Source organism: Lygodium microphyllum, chromosome 3 (assembly GCF_053477565.2).
Source record: "Lygodium microphyllum isolate KBCC chromosome 3, Lygodium_microphyllum_v1.1.10, whole genome shotgun sequence".
Classification (NCBI taxonomy): domain Eukaryota; kingdom Viridiplantae; phylum Streptophyta; class Polypodiopsida; order Schizaeales; family Lygodiaceae; genus Lygodium; species Lygodium microphyllum.
The window spans coordinates 122,568,441-122,589,908 of NC_141137.1; the positions used below are offsets into that span (position 1 = coordinate 122,568,441).

Genomic DNA, 21,468 nt, shown 5'->3' on the forward strand with positions numbered 1-21,468 from the left:
TAGAGATGAGCTGAGGAACAAACTTGACCCAAAATCCACCAAAGGCATTTTCATGGGCTATGGTGATGAGGATGAATTTGGCTACTAAGTGTGGTTACCTCAGTTCAAGAAAATTATTCGTAGCCATAATGTTGTGTTTAATGAGGCGAAATTGCTGAAAGGTACTTTAGCCTTTAATGAAGATATGAAAAATGTCAAATTTAGAATTTGCAACCACCTATTACTTTAGATGATGAGCCTCATGGTGTTGTACCACAGGTTGAAACTGATGATCAGCCGGTTATTTTTGAGGTAGATGATGATGGACAACAAATAGAAGCACAAGGAGGTTATGGACAGGAAGATAGACTTGCTGATTATGAAAATGTAGGTGTGGGTAATGAAAATGAAGATGCTGTACAGCATGAATAGCATGTTGAAAATGGCTTACAGCAGCTAAAAAATGTTGAAAATGACATACCTCCAGATGAAGGCCGAATTCTTGAAAATGTGGATCATTGGGTACGTAGGTCTACATGCGTAAGAAGGCAACCACATAGGTTTGACCCCTCCTTGCATTATGTGATGCTTACAGATGAGGGTGAGCCTCTTACATACAAAGAGGGTAAGTCATGCCAATTCAACAGTAAGTGGGAGCTAGCTAATGATACTTGGGATCTTGTGTCGTTGCCCAAATGCAGGAAGCCTCTTCCAAACAAATGGGTTTACAAAGTAAAGACAATTGATGGGAAACCCAAGTACAAGGCAGGACTGGTTTGTGAAGGGTATGCACAGAAGGAAGGGATTTACTTCCAAGAGCCTTCTCACTTGTTGGGAAGATGACCACTCTACGTGTGCTTTTTGCTCTCACTGCTATATTGGACTTAGAGCTGTACCAAATGGATGTGAAAACAACTTTTCTGCATGGTGATATTGGTGAGGAAATCTACATGAAACATCTCGAGGGCTTTGTAGTTCCTAGAAAAGAGCAGAAGGTGTGCAAACTAAAACGCAGCCTGTATGGGCTGAAGCAAGCACCAGGGTAGTGATACAAAAAGTTTGACACTTTTATGCTATCTCATGGGTTTACATGCAGCCATGTAGATCATTGTTTATATATGAAAAAGGATACAAATGGCAGCCCCATCATACTTGTTTTGTATGTGGATGATATGTTGCTAGGCTGGAAAAAGAAAGACTAGCTTGAATGCTCTGAAAAATCAGCTGAAATCAGCCTTCTCCATGAAAGATTTGGGGAATGCATAGCATATTTTGTCCATGAGGATTTGCAGAGATAGAATGCAGAAATTGCTGTTTTTATTTCAAGAAAAGTACATTGAAAAGGTACTGGACAGATTTCACATGGTTGAAGCTAAGCCTTTTGGGGTGCCCTTATCTCCATACCTTAAGCTTAGTAAAGCCAACAGCCCAAAAGATGATGTGGAAGAAAATGCTATGAAGGGAGTCCCTTATGCATCAGCTTGTGGCTCTCCCATGTATGCTATGGTTGCTACTCGTCCGGACATTGCTTATGTAGTGAGAGTTGTTAGTAGGCTTATGTCAAATCCTTGCAAAACACATTGGGAAGTTGTCAAATGTATTCTTTGATATTGAAAGGGTACACAAAGAAAGTGTATTTCCTATGGGCAGGGTGCACTTAGTTTGTAGGGTTATTGTGATGCAGATATGGCAAGTGACTTGGACACTTGTAGGTCCACTAGCGGGTATGTCTTTATAGTTGTTGGTGGGGCCATTTCTTGGTGTTTTAAGTTGCAGAACATCGTAGCATTGAGTACTACTGAAGCTGAATACATATAAGCTATTGAAGCTTCTAAGGAAGCTATATGGTTGAGTAGACTTGTAGAGGATCTCGGCATGTCTATGGGTACTGCAGTATTGGGATGTGATAGCCAGAGTGCTGTGTATCTGGCTAAGAATGCCATGTATCATTCATGCTCAAAGCATATAGATGTGTGATATCACTTTATCAGACAGATGCTGGAAGATGGTTTAATCACATTGACCAAGATCAAAACACAAGACAACCCTGCAGATGTTCTCACTAAAAGTCTAAGCAAAGCTTAGCATGAGCATTGCGTATGACTTATGGGAGTTGGTTAGAGGTTCACTTCGGACCTTTAAGTGGGAGGTTGTTGGGATAAAGGCCCTCCGTATATAGTATATACATTATTTAGTTGTATATGTGAGTGTACCCTTACATGCCCTAAGTATAAATACATTTTATTCTTTGTGTATCAAAACATTTGTTGGTACACTCAAATCGAATCGTACTGTCACTCTCACTCCTTGAATTGCTGCTCACTCCTCCGGCTAAGCTCCAACACTCTTAAGCTGGGTATAAGTAATAATTATGTAGGCGATGTAGGGATGAGACAAAATGCAATAGGTATGCGTATTGCCTGAGCACCAAATTGTCATGCAATGGCTGGGAGAAACTTGGAGAGCGATTATGAATAGGCAGCCTCATATCTGAAGGCTTGGAGTCCCTTGGGGCTGACTAACAAGGAGATGCAATTACATGCAGCTAAGCAATGACACAAGGGATTGGCTATTTATATTCACTTTTTTGATGGACTTTAGCAGTGTTGGGTATGGTTTGAGCACCAAACTGCCAAAACAGTTTTGGGTATGGTTTGAGCTCCAGACTGCCGCAAACCACATGGTTAAAGACTTGGGTACAGTCTTGGGGCTGACTAACACACAAAAATCACATGCAACCAAGCAACCACACAATCAAATTTCACTAAGTAGACAAGGCATCCAAATTCCAATTGATAGACAAAATGCCAAATAAATGCACAACCCAAGGCTTTAGTGCAATGATTGAAAATTTGTATTTCATTTTGATACTACTACATTCAACTCAATTGATATTGGATCCTTAAAATTAAGTTTCATATTCCATGAAACAAAAATATGTATGGTTCTTAGCATTCTCTCTTTAAACTAGTTCAAAAAGAATCACATGACACAAGAGGACGATCCCTTTCGCTCGCTTGGTTTTTCATGGACAGGGGTAGGAGATATCCTTCTCTGCCTTAGTGAGAGGTGGCGATAGAAGAGGAGGGGTCGCTAGTTGCTCTAGGGTTTTGCCGCCCTTTTCAATCTGTTAACACCATCATAATTGCCATCAGAGCTGCTCTTCAAAAGATACTCTCTTTAGTTGATTTCTTCTCTCATTCTTTGACATTCTTTAGTAATTCTTAGCATATTCCAGCAATTGGTGAAGAGCAATAGAGATTTTTGCTGCTTAAACCCTAATTTACAGCAGCAAGAAGGTTTCTCAACCACCTAGGGATCCGTGCCTATTAACTAAAGACCTTGTACTCCGTAATAGCAGCTATAGAAAGAGAAGTTACAGCTGATCCTAAGATTGAGCCCATTCTCCATTTATTGTGGCCTGGATGCAAGAGTTTGAAGACCCAACTATGCCTGGTCAATCAAGAGGCAAAGTTGATCATTTTTGTTGTTGGTTATTCAAGACAACCATTTGTATTGAAGATTGAAGAAGATTGGTCCAAATCTCAGTCACCATTGTAGTTCATCTTAGAGCAGCACAATTTAAAGAAATACCACAAGGGGTGCGAGTCATTGGGGGCAATTTGGTGTCTACTATCCAAGATTATTGTGGTAAAGTTTATATTTCAGATCCGATTATTTGGTTGCTGTAATAAGTGTTAAATCAGGTTATCTACCAGCCTATTTGAAAAGAAAGGCTGGTTTCATGGTTCTGTTGTCGGGATTACATAAACTCTCTTGAGTAGGTGGGCCTGTGGCACTTGATTGCAAGTTAGTCTTGTTGCACATTGCTGAAGTTGTGATAAACTAAGTGCAATTCAGCAACCATGTCATCATATTCTAGTGAAATGGATTCACTATGCTCTTCCAAGTTTGAAGGTTCTCAAAGCATTGGGATAAATGGAATGCCTTATCTTAGAATGGGCACGTAGCATGGGCAGCATGCTGAGAATGTTGGTTTTGACCAAGAAATGGATCCTTGAAGGCCTCAGAATGTTAATGACCAGCAAGAAGAAGAAGAAGAGGACGATGATTGGTTTAAGGTATGGTTAAGGATAACAATTGATCTCTTTGCACAATTGTCAAAGAATCTACCACTAGAATGAGAAATGAACTTAATGATTTAATTAAACTTTACGAAGATTTTTAATTAAAATGAACTTTAATTATGGTAACCTTAGCTCTTGGTATGGTAACCATTGCATTGATAGTGAACGATTTGACATTGGGACATGTGGTGGACAAGTATGCAGGCCATGTGGTACATGGTCAAGGCTAAAAGAACAAGGTACAACATGAAACTTTCATTAAATTGTAAGTTTGCACTTTAGAATTGATTTACATTAAGAGTTTCACCTAGTAAGCAGCTCACTTAGGGCACTTAAGTTATTAAGTAGGCCTTGAACTAAAGTTTTATCTAGTGAGCAGCTCATTTATAATTATGACTAAGTTATCAATTAGCCCTTAATAAAAAAACGCGATATGATTAAGAAGGAGTTGGTTTCTCATTTGGAAGGCTTATTTTGGCTATTTGGGGCTGTTTCTCTCTCATTTGGAGCAATCTAAGTTTAAAGATAACCAATTTTTTCTTTCTTGCTGTAGAAAATTGTAGATTTTAGCCATGGAATGAGCTTACAACATAGATGAAGTGTGGACAATAGCCAAATTTTCTCCTCTTGGTATGGAAATTTCAGTGGATAGTCTCTAACTCCGTATATAGTAAGATATGCTGCTGTTTTTGAGCTAAATATTAGAAAAACAGGTTATGACAGCACAATGGACTAAGATCCTTTCTTCTTCGTCGAGATCTCACGTCTAGTGTACTTTCTTGACAATTTTGTATCGAAGAAAGCGACATTCTCATAGTTTCATTATGAGAAGCCCCTCCTGTTTGTGAGAGAAAGAACTTGGGAATGCATGGGGAGTATGTAAGAGAGTTATCTCAACAAATGCCTTGTGAAATTGGGTTAAAATACTTATTGTCATTTTTAGGGTTTGGCAGGCTGAAGAGTTCATTTGCAATTTTAAATACTCTAAAGGTTTCTAAGGAAATACTGAAAGGAGCGTTAGCTTTGGGGCCAACAAGTGTCAATGTATGGTGCAGGAGCTCTCTAGCTTCAGTTTGTGTGGAGTTTTCTCGCTGAATTTACTATTAAGCTGAATTTAAGTGTTTCCTAAAATGTGGTTTATTGTTCTTCAGGGTTTCAAAGGCCAGTTTGATGGTTTCATTGCCGAGAAAATGAAACTGGCCATTTTAGCAAACACTTAATTCAGCTTAACAGTAAATTCAGCAAGAAAACTCCACACACAAGTGGAGCTAGAGTGTTCATGCACCACACATTGCCACTTGGTGGTCCCAAAGCTTGGCGCGCCTTTCGATATTTCTTTAGATTATTCAAATATGCTCGAAATTGGTTACAAATGAATGTATTTCAGCAATATCTCGCGACTAATTGATCCACGAGTGCACAATGGTCTTAACACCTTCACTGCTAGCCTTCAACCAATTGTAGAGTGTTCAAAATTGCAAATGAACTCTTTAGGCTACCAAACTTAAAAATGATAGCTAGCATTTGAATTCAATTTCGCGGAGCATTTGTTGAGATAACTCTCGTGCATACTTTCCATGCAGTCCACACTATTTTCTCTTAAAGAACATGAGGGGTTTCTTGCAATGAAATTGTGAGAATGTCTTTTTCTTTATGACAAAATTACCCAGAAAGAACACTAGGCTTGATATCTCGAAGAAAGAATCTTACCCCATAATGCTATCATAACCTGTTTTTTTTGATATTTAGCTTAAAAATAGTAGCATAGTAAGCTTGTTGTATATGAAGTTATAAAGTTGCCCAATCGAATCCCCATACTAAGAGGATAGAAATTGGTTGCTATCCACACTCCATCTATGTCGTAAGCTCGTTCCATGGTTGAAATTTGCAATTTTTTGTAGCAAGAAAGAGAAGAGTGACTGTCTCCAAACTAGGGTTACTCCAAATGAGAGAAAAGAAGCCTCAAATAGCCAAGTTAAGCTTTCCAAGTTAGTAACCAACTGCTCCTTAATCATATTACGTTTTTGATTAAGGGCTACTTAATGATTTAGTCATTAATTATAAGTGAGCTGTTCATTGGGCAAAACTTTAGTTGAGGGTCTACTCAATAACTTAAGTGTCCCAAGTGAGTTACTTATTGGACGAAGCTTTTAATGTAACTCAATTTTAAGATGCAAACTTTCGATTCAATGAAAGTTTCACGTTGCACCTTGTTCCTTTAGCCTTGTCCCTGTACCACATGGCCCGCACACTTGTCAACCACATGCCTTAATTCAAATCCTTTATTATTGGTGCAATGGTCACCATGCCAAGAGCTAGGGCTACTAGAATTACAATTCATTTTAATTAAGAATCTTTGTGAAGTTTAATTAAATCATTAAGTTCATTTCTCATTTTGGTGATAGAATTCTCGATTTGTGCAATTCTTGAATGCTCCTTCGAGGGGTAGTAAGGGCAAGAAGAAGAAGTCATATTCCAAAGCTTCGAGCTAGCATGAGGTTTCAAAAGAAAAGCTAAGACAGCCTCAAGATGCACATAATGTTGGTAATGACAAAAAGCTAATGATGCGAGTGGGGTAAGTACCATAGATGCATAGTCCACTTGGTAGTGCCAACCCAATTAGTTTTGGACAGCAAGGAATGCATATTAATGTTTGATAATGCATTGTTATGTCACATGTGTAGTATTGGTCATGAGGGAAATGTGGCCAATGTACCATTTTGGGCAGCAATGTGAAAGTTCCTAGGATTTGTGTGGCCCAAAGAGAAAAAGACCTACAATTTAGTATGGGTTTTGGAAAAGTAAAGTTTCCTTCCATTGCCTCGTGAAATTTCAAGATCATTTCACCTAGAGAAGGATGCAAATGGATGGAGGAGGGTGACTTGATAGATTTTTCTCAGTGATGCACTTCACCTTGATTTATTCCAGTTAGAACTAACTTTGGATTGAGCTCATTCAAGTTAAAGTAGAGAATACAAGGCTTGGTGTATTTCCTGATGCTCAAGGGGAGGTTTCATCTCCAATCCCCTAGTGATGGATAGTTCGATTATGTAGTGGATCTCAGATGTGCTTGGTTTGCATTCGAAGTACTATATACTAACAATATTTTTGTCGTCGTGATTACTATTTATTGCACTACTCACTATGAGTCGGTATGCAGATATGTACGGTTTGCACCTAGATTTTGAACCTATACATTTGTAAGGCTATTGACATGTACGGAATATATGGAATGTGCATTTGTGAGATGTACATTTGTAAGGCCTATATAGGACACATGGATGGTATGCAATGTACATTTGCAGGTGACATAAGGGAACCACATTTGTCAAAGATACATGTAGTTTGTAGCTGATATATGTGCTACATGAGATTCATGTCATAAATCATTGCCATTAGGCATTGTTTATGCTTGGTTTATGTATTGCTTTGCCTTAGTGGTTAAAAGGTGCTGGGTTTTGGCATATGGATGCACTCCTTGTGGTTCTAATAGTAGTTGTGATTCATGTGTGTGGATTGTATCCTGTCCAAATGGTTGGAATTGTAGACACATAGAGGTCATGGGCATAGTTAAGAAATAGATGCACATGTTTTTTGACTATGATGCCGGCATTTATTTCCATTGTCACTGATGTCTATGTGTCATTGTAGTGCAATCATAGTGCACATGTGATGTGAGGTGTACATGTGAAGTGCAAGTCAATTTAAGGCACGGTGATAGACTAAAACCCTAAGCATGTAGTGTGGGTGAAGTGGAAAAAGTTGTTATAAGGTGTGCAGGAGAGGTATTTTGGGTACATGGTGTTAGTTTGGCCCTAGAGCATTAATTAGGTCCAAGAAATGTCATGTGGTGACATTTGGGCTAGGCATTAATTAATTAATTGATGCTAGATTGAGTTCAATTAAAGTTGGTAACATCTTTAAGTTCCAAAGGGGTTAGCACATTAAATGTGAATGGGCACCAACCAATTAGTGGGTAAGGTTGAATGGAATTAATTAAATTTTAGAAATTAAATTCTGAAAATGAATTTATTAACGCTGAAAATTACTTTTGGAATGCTGCCGCTTGGCAAACTTGCCCTTCCAAGTTAGAGAAGGCTGATTGGGGCTGGTAGAGGTTGGTCCCAATGATTGAGAGGCAGACGGAGGAAGGAGGGTGTAGAGTCAGCGATTGAAAAGGAGGGCTTGCAGTTGCTGTGGGGTCTTATCCCCCTTCTGAAGCTGTTGGCGGCATCAGAATTGCCATCAGAGCTTTTGTTCAAAATATACTCTTTTCAGCTGACAGAAATACCGCAAGGGATGCCAGTTGTTGGGGGCCAATGGGGTGTCAATTGTCCAAGATTATTATTTTGTCTGAGATTATTGTGGTAAACATTATATTTCAGATTTCTGAAGTACTTGCTTGCTGTAATAAGTGTTAAATCAGGTTATCTACCACCCTATCCAAGAAGGAAGGCTGATTTCAGCTGCCCAGTCAGACAAGGTGCCGCCGAGCCAGCTACTGCTGTTACCTAGTCATAATCACTACTGCCAATGCTGTTGCCCCTCCTGGTGTTGCTGTCTACTCTTGCAAGACTCCCAGCTGTTGTGCCTGCCCTTGGTAGACTCTTGGCTGCTGGTGTCTTCAGTCTTATCCCTCTCCTTCATGGTTAGCTGCTGTTTCAGTCATCTCCCACCCTGGAGGCTGGATCCAATTTTGGTTCCAAACGACTGTCCAACATTGATATCATCTAGCGCAGTGGCAACCCACTCTAATCTTGCTCCTGGTTGCTGCATTTTGCCTGCTAGTTGCACCACAACATGATCTATTGCTCATTGACTTTCCCACGGTTGTTATATTTTCATCACCCTTAACTCTAGTCTTCTGCATTGACATCATCATTGGTGGTTACACAGTAGAGGGGCAGGATTTATGTATCTTCTTTTGATTGATTTGGGTATGATGATGGGGGTGCAGGGTTAGCTGAGATCATGATTGCAAGCAGGGGGGGCAACAAAAGGGTATTTAGTCTATGAAGATCTGCCTCTTGAGACAGAAGCTGTTAAAAAGAGTGTGTGGTACTGCATGGTGGAATTTGTGATGTGTAAATGGCTATGGTGGTTCAACTCTTAACAATGACAGTAGAATTAAATGAGGATGATAAGCATGAGCTGGTATGAAGCAAGATGATGAGATTGTAAGTCTAAGCAATAGCATTTATGAAATGAGTGGAGATTGTGCTTTTAAATATAATACTAGTACATACAACAAGTGGAAGACAATTGTGAATAAGAGAGGAGTAGAGGCTTCTTGAGCCAGGTTGAGTATTGTGGATAAAGGAGGAGTAAAGGCTTCTTGAGTTATGTTGAGTGTAGTTATAAATGAACTGGGAACTGGCTGAAAACTATCAAGAAGCTGCTAAGCTAGGTGAATGGTTTACATGAATGGAGATTTCAACACGATGTGGCACTTGCAAGGGAAGAGTGCTGTGTAGCATTTGCTATGGGATGTAGGATTGTGAAGATATGCTAGGGTTTGCACTTAGAACACACAGAATGTATGAACATGATTAAAGCACAATGACTTAGACAAAAATGCAAAAATAACTAAAACACAAAATTTTCTTTTTTTGCAAATAAAGTGTGGCTGATTATATTACTTCAGAAAAAAAAACTGAATACAAAGAAGTGTTCATGCTCAACAGACTAGCTGAAGCTGATAATGAGTCACAGATGTATCAAGTGTACAAGCCTCTCAAGGCGGTCTAGGGGGAATGGAGGCCCTGCCACACGCGAAGCAAGCTGCGTAGGAAAGGTGAATTGGGGGGGGGGGCGTGATCTGGGCTGATGTGAAGATCCATCTCAGGGACGGCCTCCACTCACCGCCAAGCCTTGGACTATAATCCTGGAGACCCTTCTGCAATAGGACCTTTCAGGTTTGCCCTCTCGGTGTGAGGCTGCGGACAACTAGCTTGCCCAAGAGGGCCGTACTTGATACACTGGGTCTGTGATCCCAAGCCCTCCCTCTGACCGATGCCGTATGATGGTCGCCCATGCCACCTTGGCCCTGGAATCCTTGGAGCCGTCTTACTCGGACCAAAGGAAGTTCCGCACTAGGTGGCAAAGCTGTACTACGCAGGAGGAGGAGAAGCACCAACACGAGGTGATGTACTAGGCCGTTGCTAGGAGGACCTAATTAACCACTAGGGCTTGGCCGGCTAGTGAGAGGCGAGCCGTGCTCCAATAGGTCGGCTTCCTTCGAATAGAATCGAGGACTGAAGAAACTATTGGGCGGGAGTGATGTCGAGTCTCACCTTGAACGCTGGGTATTGAACAGTCTGCCCTCTGCTCACCCATCTAAATCCCAGGTGGACGCCCCACTTCGTGCTAGAGTCCGGGCTTGTGAGGAAACCAACCGACTTTCGCTAGTTGATTTTCGCTCCTGCTGTAGAACAACAGAACACCTCAAGAGCTAGCCTCACTCTCTCCAGCATCAACTCATCGTTGACTATGTAGAGTTCCGTATTGTCTGCATACTCTGAGTCTAACAGCTCAGTCTCCTCTCTCACTGGAAGTTGGAGTCCACGTAATTTGCTCACACGTGACCTGAGGAAGTGAGGCATCTCCTCTGCAAAGAGTAGGAATAGGTACGGGGCCAGGGGGCAGCCCTGTCGGATTGATCTCTCTAGCCAAAACTCCTTTCCTCGCCTACCACCTAAGAGAACCTTGCTGGTGGTTGATCTATAAAGTGCGAAGACCCCACGAATCCAAGCCTGGGGGAGACCCAACCTCACCATGGTGCCCTCTAGGAAATCCGAGTCCACCCTGTCATAAGCTTTCTCGAAGTCTAAGAGTAGTATGGCTAGTTTCTGCCCACTGTGCTAAACCCACTCCGTTGCCTCAAAGAAGGTGAATACATTATTGAGGATGCTCCTATCCTGGACAAAGCCTGTCTGTGTGTCATGGATGATATCTGGAAGCACGGGGCGTAGTCGCCTACCAATCATCTTTGGCAGTGCCTTATAGGCCACTGACAATAGGGTGATCGGTCTCCACTGGGAAAGCTCCAACCGGTCTTCCCCTTTGGGGAGAAGACTGATAAGGCTTGCCGAAAGGCTCCTTGGCATCTGTCCTGAAGTGAAAATCTCCTAGAAGGCCATCAGTAAGGGGTCCTTTACCACTTCCCAGTAGGTAGTGAAGAAGGCCTTAGAGAGACCATTCTCTCTTGGGCATTTCTGCCTTCCTGTGTACAGAAAGCCTCCTCTAGTTCCTTCTCTGTGAAGGGGGCTAGGAGGGGGCATCCCATCTCCTCTGTGACGAGGGACAAGATGTGATTCCAGACTTGCTGTCTACATCGCTGTCCTTTAGCTAAGGCTGTCTCCTGCTTGAAAAGGCGTTTGTAGTAGTCGGTGGCAATCTCTATCACCTTGTTTGGGCTAGAGTGAGTCCTCCCGTATTGATCTCGAAGGCTGCGTATTTGCTCTCCTGAGGTGTGAGGCTGGTGCGCTTGGAAAAACTCCTTGCACATCATGTCCCCATTCCGCTCCGAGAAACTTTGAGCGCTTGTCTTCTAGACGAGCAATGGCTGCTCGCGCGCGCACCTCTTTTGCGTCGAGGGTGGGATCCCCAGGTGCCTCTTGTAATAATCTCTGCGTGGCTTCAAGTTCCCACCGGAGTGCTCTCTCCTCCTCCCAGCTCTGCTGCCTGGCCTGTATGGATGCCTCTTGGAAGATTGTGCTCGACTCGGCTAGGACATCATCATCCTCGTCTACGATCCGGTCCCTCCTATCCCACTCCCTGGTTCAAATCTGCTCTATCTGTCTCGTCACCTCCTTCCTCCTATAGATTGAGTCAGGGATCTGACAGGATCGTGTGTCTAGGGCAGATGCTGGGGGATCTAGTGTCAGGAGAACCGGGCAATGATCGGACAACATGGTGCCCGCCAACTGCCCAATCTCGCCTCCACGAGAGCCTTCCCACTCTCCTACATAAAACCTATCCAACCGCTCTAGCAGGACTCCACCTAGTTGCCTATATCCCCAAGAGAAGTCCAATGACCTCTCCCTCCTGTGGAAGGCAGGATCTCTCTAGGCATCGCGTGCTCCCACTGCCAGTAGAAAGACTTCCTGTGCCTCCTGCTCCTCCCCAGCCATGCCCTCATAGTTTCTGCCTTTGCCCTCCTGGTCCTCCAAAGCCTCCAGGTTGTTGAAGTCTCCTCAACCGATCCATGAGTCTGTTAGAGATCATAGCCTGTTTGGAGGGCAGCTGCACAGTCGGACCAGCAGGGCAGCTGCACAGTCGGACTGTGCAGTCGGACTGCCACGTGGCAGTCCGACTGCCTGCAGCCCAGTCAGCTGCATTTAATGCAGCCGACCTATTTTCTGGCTGCGCCCTATTTCTGGCACCCTATTTCCTGGCAGATTTCGGCTATTTATAGTGGACACTTTCAGCAGTCTGGACACACTTCTCTGACGCAGATTACAGACTGGTGACGTGCAGATTCTGTCTCTGTTCACAGATTTCAGACAGCAGACAGTGCAGACTGCAGCAGACTTCGAGGTGGACAGCAGGTTGCATCGTCGAGGAGGAGACACGCAGTCCAGTGCACTGCGCCCTTGTATATCTTTGTATTCAGCATTCTTTATACAGCAGATCTTCATCGTCCACTGTCTCTTTCTCTCCCTTCTCTCTCTGCGTTCTCTCTCTCTCAGTCCTACGCTTCCGCACCGCTGCACTCTGACATGGTATCAGAGCAGTATTTGAGGGCTGACTGAGTGCAGGTTTTGCTTTTTCATCGCCTCCGGCGGGTGAAGAAGCTTCAGGACGCGGAAGAGCCTTAGCAAGCTGAGTTTTCCCAGTCAGAGAGGGGGCTGCTTTTGCGTTTGAGAAGGCATTGCAGGTGAAGATGTCTACAGAGATGGACTTGGAGTTCCAGGCGATTATGGACCGGAAGGTGCCTGTCTTACCGGCTCTTCCTTTAGATCAGAAGCTCGACGGCGACAACTACCGCATTTGGCGCGTTATGATGTTGGCCATCCTTGAGTCCTATGATTTGGCGGAGTTGGTACAGGAGGAGATTGACCGGCCCTCGGTAAGAGATGAGTCCAAACTCTCTTCCGATGCTCGTGCGGAGTTGGCCAAGGCCCAGTCTCATTGGGACAAACTGAATGCCAGGATTCGATCCTTTCTCTTTCTATCATGCACTACAGCCGTGATCGCTCACATCGAGCACTTGACGGTGGCTCGGGAGATATGGCTGGAGCTTGATCAAATGTACAATCGGATGATCCTGATGAAGAGGGTTTCTTTGGAGGTACAGATGCGGACCTTGTCCGTAAATAAGTCTTCTTCGCTACGGGAGCACATTAACAAGTTAAGGCAGCTATAGATGCAGGTTCAGAATGCGGGGAAGCCGATTTCCTCCAAAGACATGGCGATCACACTATTGTCCCAGTTGTCGCCACGATTCGGTACATTTTACTCTGCCCTTATTGCTTCGGGGCGAGAGTCTACTCTTCGGTGGGAAGAGTTGGTTCCTATGGTCTTGGACCAAGAGGAACAGTTAAAGGGACAGAATGCTTCCAAGTCGGAGGCGTTGACAGGTCAAGCCTCTCAGAAGAAGGGGAAGGACCAAAAGAAGAAGAAGGGGAATAACAAGTCCAAGAAGGACAAGGACAAAGACTCCACATGCCATATTTGTGGAAAGATTGGCCATTGGAAGAAGGATTGCCCTGACAAAGACACGAAGGACACCAAGAAGGACACCAAGGATTCTGGAGCGGTGGCTGCACCCTCATCAGCTGCATTTCTTCATCTAGCTGTCATTGAGGATGCTTCACCGAATGCTTCTGATGCTGCGATGACGGCTTCCCAAGCTCGAGAGTGGATTGTTGATAGTGGTGCCTCACGGCACATGACTCCTTCATCAGATGGTGTTGCCCAGCTGCGGCCCTCGCGTGGGCAGATTCTCATTGGAGACAGCTCTTCAGTTTCTGTTGCAGGTCGGGGTAAGATGCAGCTTATTCCGGATGGACGAGGTGGTACCTATACCTCAGAGGTTTTGCATGTACCAGGATTAGGGTACCATCTCCTTTCAGTTCATAAGATTTGCTCCCTTGGTCTTTTGGTGGAGTTTGACAGTTCTACGGTGCGAGTCCTTGATCGTGGATCGAGGAAGGTTCTCTCATCCGGATATGAGGAGAACGGCATTTACAAACTGAAGTCTTCCACTGCCCTCTCTACTCTTCTTCTTACCTCACAGTCACAATCTGAGTTATGGCATGCTCGGCTTGGTCACCTGAACTATGACTATCTTCGGAGGGCGGCACGTGGACAGCTTGTTCGAGGGTTGCCGGATATAGTGGTGAGCCAGCAGCCATGTGTCTCCTGCATTCGGGGGAAGCAGCATAGAGATGCCATTCCCCACACAGCTTCGCGGCGGTCTACTTCACCGATGGAGCTAGTATCTACGCATCTTTGTGGCCCTATGAGGAATGAGTCCCTGCGTGGGAGCTCGTACTTCATGCTGATCGTGGATGACTATAGCAGGATGACATGGGCCTATTTTTTGGCATTAAAGTCAGAAGCTTTCTTGCACTTCAAGGATTGGCTTCTCTTTGAGGAGAACTGATCAGGCCGGAAGTTGAAGACCTTGCGATCCGACAAGGGAGGTGAATTTGTGTCTAATGAATTTGCTCGGTTTTGTGCAGATAGAGGAATTCACCAGGAGTTTGCCAATACCAATACTCCTCAAGAAAATGGTATTCTTGAACGGAAGAACCGCAGTGTGATCGAGATGGCGCGCACCATGATGGAGCACCGACAGACCCATCAGGTTCTGTGGGCTGAGGCTGTGGCTACTGCAGTCCACATCCTTAATCGATCCCCTACTTCGGCTGTGGAAGGGATGACTCCATTTGAGGCTTATTTTGGGACGAAGCCAGATGTTTCTTACTGACGGGTCTTTGGCTGTGATGCCTATGTTCACATTCCCAAGGCTCACCGTGATAAATTTGAAGCGGCTTCCCGAAAACAGGTATTTGTTGGCTACAGCTCCCAGTCCCAAGGCTACCGACTGTATGATCGCGTCAAGCGGGATGTGTACACTAGCCGTGATGTGCGGTTTGTGGAGGTTCCGGCTACTTTAACGGGTGAGGAGCATCCCGTTCTTGGAGATCCAGGGGAGAGTTGGGCTCCTTCTACAGTTCCACTGGAGCCCGTGCCTTTTGATTATGATTTTGTTTCTAACACAGAGTCTACTGTTCCACCGGATGCCTCTGAGGAGTTACCACCGGTGGATATTCCAGAGTCTTTTGCTGATGGAGAACGACGAGGGGAGGTTCGGCCTCCTCCTCGCTGGGCCCGTGACACACTCCGTGATTCAGGGATCGAGGGGGTTCCTGAGGAGTGGGGACCGCAGGATGGTCCGCGGCGGTCATGGAGGCACTAGGCACATTCGACGGAGCTTGTTTGCTCCAACTATTGTTTGATGACCCGTGTTATGCAGGATCGAGAGCCCACCTCCGTGAAGGAGGCTTTACAGTCCGCACCATGGAAGAAAGCTATGGAAGCTGAGTTGGAGGCTATTGAGAGGAATGGCACTTGGTCACTCGTGCCACGCCCCCTGAAGAAGAAGGTGATTGGAGTCAAGTGGGTCTTCAAGACCAAATATCTCAGTGATGGTACTTTGGATAAGCACAAGGCTCGCCATGTTGCTAAAGGTTTTGCACAGCGCCCAGGGATTGACTGTCATGACACTTTTGCCCCCACAGCTCGTATGACGACCATTAGAGCTGTTCTTGCTTTGGCTGGCCATAGGAGATGGCCTGTTTATCAGTTGGATGTGAAGTCGGCCTTCCTGAATGGTGATTTGAAGGAGGAGATCTATGTTGAGCAGCCTCCTGGCTTTGGTTCTTCAGATGGGAAAGTCTACAGGTTGAAGAAGGCCTTGTATGGCCTCAAGCAGGCTCCACGTGCATGGAACGAGAAGATTGATTCGTTCCTCCAGTCTCAGTTGGGATATCGGCGGTCCAAGGCCGATCCGCAGCTGTATGTTCACACTTCCGAGGATGGTTGTGTGCTGTTTGTTTTATATGTTGATGATTTGATTGTCACAGGTGATGATGCACAGCAGGTCCAGGAGACGAAGTCAGCTTTACATCGGACGTTCGAGATGACAGATTTGGGTCTACTCCATTTCTTTTTGGGCCATGAGATTTATCAGTCTCAGAGGGGGATCTTTATCTCTCAACAGAGATATGTACAAGAGCTCTTGGTGTCTTTTGAGATGGAAGATTGTCGGGCCCTCTCTACTCCTATGGATCCGAACTGGAAGGCCACTTCTCATTCCGCTTCTCCTTTGGCGGATGCGTCCCGCTATCGACAGTTGATAGGGTCCTTGATTTGGCTTCTCAACACCAAGGTTGATCTATGTTTTGCTGTTGGGCTCTTGGCAGGGTTCATGAGTGAACTTAAGACGGTGCATTGGCAGGCTGCTCAGAGGATACTTCGGTATCTGAGGGGGACGTCTGATTTGGGGATTCATTACTCCGCAGGGACAGATGGGTCAGATCTTGTACTTGCAGGTTGGAGCGACTCGGATTGGGCCGGTGACGTGGACCACAGGTGGTCTACTACAGGTTACTGTTTTACTTTGGGTGCAGGTGTTATTTCATGGAGTGGCAAGAAGCAGCCCACGGTAGCCCTTTCGTCTACTGAGGCGGAGTATCGGGCCGCGTCCTCCACCACATGCGAGGTTGTGTGGCTTCGGAGATTATTAGAGGAGCTTGGGTGCCCCCAGACTCGTCCTATATTGCTGCGATGTGACAATGAGAGTTGCATTGCCTTGGCAAGGAACCCTGTTTTTCATGCCCGGACGAAGCACATTGAGATCCAGTACCACTTCATCCGAGAAAAGCTTCTGGATGAGACCATCACTGTGGAGTATTGCAAGACGGAGGATAATCTTGCGGATTTGTTTACGAAGGCGCTTCCTCAGGCTCTACTTTGGCGACATTCCAGATCCCTCAGGCTTCTGCCCTGTCCAGGCTCTGAGAGGGGGTGTTAGAGATCATAGCCTGTTTGGAGGGCAGCTGCACAGTCGGACCAGCAGGGCAGCTGCACAGTCGGACTGTGCAGTCGGACTGCCACGTGGCAGTCCGACTGCCTGCAGCCCAGTCGGCTGCATTTAATGCAGCCGACCTATTTTCTGGCTGCGCCCTATTTCTGGCGCCCTATTTCCTGGCAGATTTCGGCTATTTATAGTGGACACTTTCAGCAGTCTGGACACACTTCTCTGACGCAGATTACAGACCGGTGACGCGCAGATTCTGTCTCTGTTCATAGATTTCAGACAGCAGACAGTGCAGACTGCAGCAGACTTCGAGGTGGACAGCAGGTTGCATCGTCGAGGTGGAGACACGCAGTCCAGTGCACTGCGCCCTTGTATATCTTTGTATTCAGCATTCTTTATACAGCAGATCTTCATCGTCCACTGTCTCTTTCTCTCCCTTCTCTCTCTGCGTTCTCTCTCTCTCAGTCCTACGCTTCCGCACCGCTGCACTTTGACAGAGTCCACCTTTGGGAGTTCATTCGCGATCTCCACCCAGAACCTGTTGCGTGCCCTAACCTCCGTAGGGGCATAGACATTGAGGACTCCAAGGCACGAGTCCCCAATATCCAATCTGATTTATAGAACCCTCCCTGCCACTATCGTCCCGTGGTTTCGTACATAGGCGGTGAGAGTCGGGCCAATAGAGGTGCATATGCCTCCACTCTTGCTGTGGGCGCGTATGACCTGCTCCGAGTAAGTGTGTGAGCTGCCCGGGAGTAGTTTCCCTACCCGTTGGGCGTGGGTGGGAGTGAGCTTGTGCTCCTGTAGAAGTAAGATGCCAATCCGTTTGGCAAGGGCAGACTGCAGCTGCTACCGAACAATTAACTTTCTGGAACCACATGCCCCACTGTAGTGGAGGCTATTCATATTTTAGGATGCAAGGTGCAAGCTCATAGGGAAACCTGTGATTGAACGAACAGACACCTGTTTGGTGTGGGGGCTATTGATGAGGAAGAGATACTATGGGGCGTGCAAGTACGCTCTGCCGCGGGTTTGGATGGCAAACTCCAGTCCCCCATGGTTGCCCTTGGCCGGACCATAGGGGCGATAGATTCTCTAGGTGGTACTATCAATGCATCTATCAGCGATGCTGGGAGTTGTAACTTTGTACACTGGTAGAACCGGGCCATTGTGCCAGGGGCCACTCGATCACATCCCTGGGAGCTCTCCATTGTGGAGGGGCTCAGAAGATAATGCTCAAGTGTGGGACCTTGGCACCAGGCCACCAGTTAATGTCCATCGTGCAACTAGGCCACTGTTGTGCAAACAATGCTAGTCCTTCTCCCATCCACTGGGAGATGTGGTCCGCCACCTGTATCTTCAACTCCTCCTCTATTTGTGTCGTCGTCCAATCCTCTGAATGAGAGGACTGAAGGAAAAAAGTGTAGTTTGGTCCATTCGGCGGTGCTAGTAGATGGACCTTTCCCCTCCTTGACTTACGAACCACGAAGATCCCCACCTCTAGAGGTAGTGGGAACTCTTCGCTCTCCGCAACTTTCAGGTAGGACCAGGGGCCACTGCGGAAGAACTCATGTGGCAACAATTGTGTGTGTCTCGGGAAAGTGTGGCGGGCTGAAGGGGGAGATGAGCTGGTAGCTGTGTGGGAGGGTGAAAACTGCTGGTGCGAGGAGGATATCGATGTGCGTGGCTCGTCAGCTCGTGTGGGAAGAGAGGGGGTGGATCACCTGAACCGGGTGCGGATCAGGGGGGGGTGCTCGGTAGGGGAGGTGGTGGGGGGGAAGAGGATCGAGGGATGGTGGGATGGTCCGAGTTACGTGATGGGTGTGGGGGGGGGTTTGGCCGCCCTGGAGGGGGGGGCTTTGTGCCAGTGTCAGTGGGGGGGGGGCATGGGAGGGGTTGGGTGTGGGGGCTGTGGGATCTCAGGTGAGGTAGTTTGTGGCGCGGCTGATGGATGTGGGGGATTGCAGTCCTGTCGGGTGCGGCAGGCAGGGAGGGGCCGCTCGGTGCTCTGCCGAGGGGGCATCGCTCGCCCTCTTGCTCCTTGCTGTCGAGGTTGCATTTGAGGAGCTGGCTGCCGTCCCCCCCTTCCATCTCCCTCTTTGTCGTCTCTGGACCCGCGTGAAGCCGTCGGCGTGCACTTGCGGGCCTGTCGGCGGAGGTGCCTTGGCTCCGAAACGCGTGCAATTTGCTGCTCAATGCCCAAAGTGGTGGCAGTGCAGGCACTGCCCCAGCTGCCCAGTCACAATGACCTGCTGCCTAAAGGAGTGACCTCGTGCCTCAATCTCCAGGAACTTTGGTATATTCTTTGTGTCTTTCATGGCCACTTGTACCTTTGGGACTCCTGCGGCTTTCACTGCATCCGCGAAGGAGGCAAGAAGAACTGTGCCGAAAAGCCGTCCGAAGTCCTCCACTAGCTAGCGGTACTCTACCGCCAGTCTGGGGAAAAGTAAGGTGACTGGGTGTTTGAGAAATCTGTTGTGGAGCGCAAAAGTCTCCACAGTGAAGCCGGTATACTAGGGAATCATGTAAATGACCCCCTTCGTCGAGGCATAGAGCGAGCTCTCCAGTGACTCCCAAGCTGCGCCCATAGAGGTGAGTCGAACCATGAAGATCCCTTGTCCCATGAGGATTGCCTCCACGATTTGTGCTGTGCCAATGCGTAGCGTGGAGTGGAGCCAATCTCGCAGCTGGGCCCTCGCTGGGGAGTGTTCAACTACTTGACCAAATATTGTTGTTTCTTTGAGCTCCAACTCTTTGGCCCAGACAGCTAAGAGCTGTTCCTCAGAAAGGATGACCCGCAAGGTGTTTGACTAGGGGGCACTTGCCGAGTGCGCTGACGTCTGACCAGAGGTTTCCATTGCGTGTCCTTGCTGAGAACCTACCTATCATGCTGCTGTGCTATTGGAGGGGGGATTTTCTGCACGGAGAGGGAGCAATTGGGGGGGGGGGAAGGACAGCCAGTGGATTGGTAAGGGGGTAGGTGGGGGCGGTGGCGGCTAGGGGGGGAAGAAAACAGGCATGGGGCGGGCAGGACAGGTGCGGGGGGGGGGGGAGCAAGGTGGGCAGGGCGGGTGCAGGCGGAGCGGAAGTGCAGGCGGGGGGGGGGGGGGGGTGACGAGCAGGCGTTGGATGAGGCAAGGGCATCGTGCCGTAGGCAGGAGGGGGGCTGCCGATGGCGACCGGGGGGGGGGGGGGGAACGGCGGGGTCAGGAACGGTGAATCTGGCCCCGGGGGGGGGGGTGGGCGTGGTGAACAGTTGGGGGGCGGGGGTAGCTTACACGACGTGACGGGTGCTCTTGAACGGATCCTTAGCATCCAATGTCAGGGTTAACATGCCAAATATTGTTAACTAAAACCAATAACTTAGACAAAAATGAAAAAAATGCAAACAAAGAAGAAAGATAACTCAGAAGTACATGAATGAATGCTGTAAATGAATGAATGAGTGTCCCAAGGGCTGTAACTGCCAGTTGGAGCAGGCAAGCAACAATTAGCAGCCTGTAGGAGAGTGTGGCGGGTTGAGGGAGACCTCCAAGAGTAGCATGGCAGCAGTATGACCTGAACTGAGCAAAAATGCAGTTATCCAGTCACCAATCTGATCAGGAGGCCAGCAGGGAAGCCTAGAATAGGGGTTGCAGCTGTTGTGGTGTCTGCCAGCTGCTGGGTGAGGCATGGTAGTAGTTGAAGAGTTGGCAGCTGTATGATAAAAAGGGCTGATGGATGAAATGACAGGATATGGAGTGATTGAGCACACTATCTTTTTATAGATTAGGAACCAACCAAGCGAGGAGAGTTTGCTTATGGGACACAAAGACTCTTTTTAGCATTAAAGTTTGAGTTTTTGGGGCTGTTTAAATGAGCTAATTAAGGTTTAATGAGAAATGCTCCGTTTTTAGCTTAATAAGGGTGTGGCTAGGGGTTGTGCTGTAATAAAGCCTATGTAGAGTATTGCTGTGTAACATTTTAATTGAATCTCTAAACTAACCAACCAACTTGTTGAGGCACACAAAGAGGAACAGATAAATGTGCCTGTGGTATCTTATGGCATTCCATGAAACTAAATGTGTTATGATTGAGGACCGTGTTTTGCACTCTAGTGCATATCAGATTTTTGTCGATTTGCAAACTGTGCAGTGCCAGCATTTCGTGATGTTGTTGATGTTCCCCTTGTTGTACGGAAACCACAGCGAACCAGGGAAGAGGTAAAACTGTTCTCTACGAAACTAGTTAAGAAAGTAGGCATAGTTTGAATACAAAGATACCCTATTCGGAAGGGTTCAAATAAAAAACATTGCTTGAATTCTAACGCTGATGCATGGAACGAATCATAGAATAGTATTCTGTTTTCTC

General features: G+C 46.5%; 1 protein-coding gene across 2 annotated transcripts in view; it reads left to right on the plus strand.

Annotated features, from left to right (window-relative positions):
* LOC148038843 (L-arabinokinase-like) overlaps positions 1–21,468 on the plus strand; it is a 171,084-nt gene that overhangs the window by 24,567 nt on the left and 125,049 nt on the right. For both annotated transcript variants that reach the window (XR_015690331.1, XM_087674735.1), the window contains exon 8: positions 21,253–21,320. Coding sequence is in view for 1 of the 2 variants with exons in the window: in XM_087674735.1 (XP_087530861.1) it covers positions 21,253–21,320 (68 nt within the window). In the remaining variant the exon portion in view is untranslated. The remainder of the gene's footprint in view (positions 1–21,252; positions 21,321–21,468) is intronic.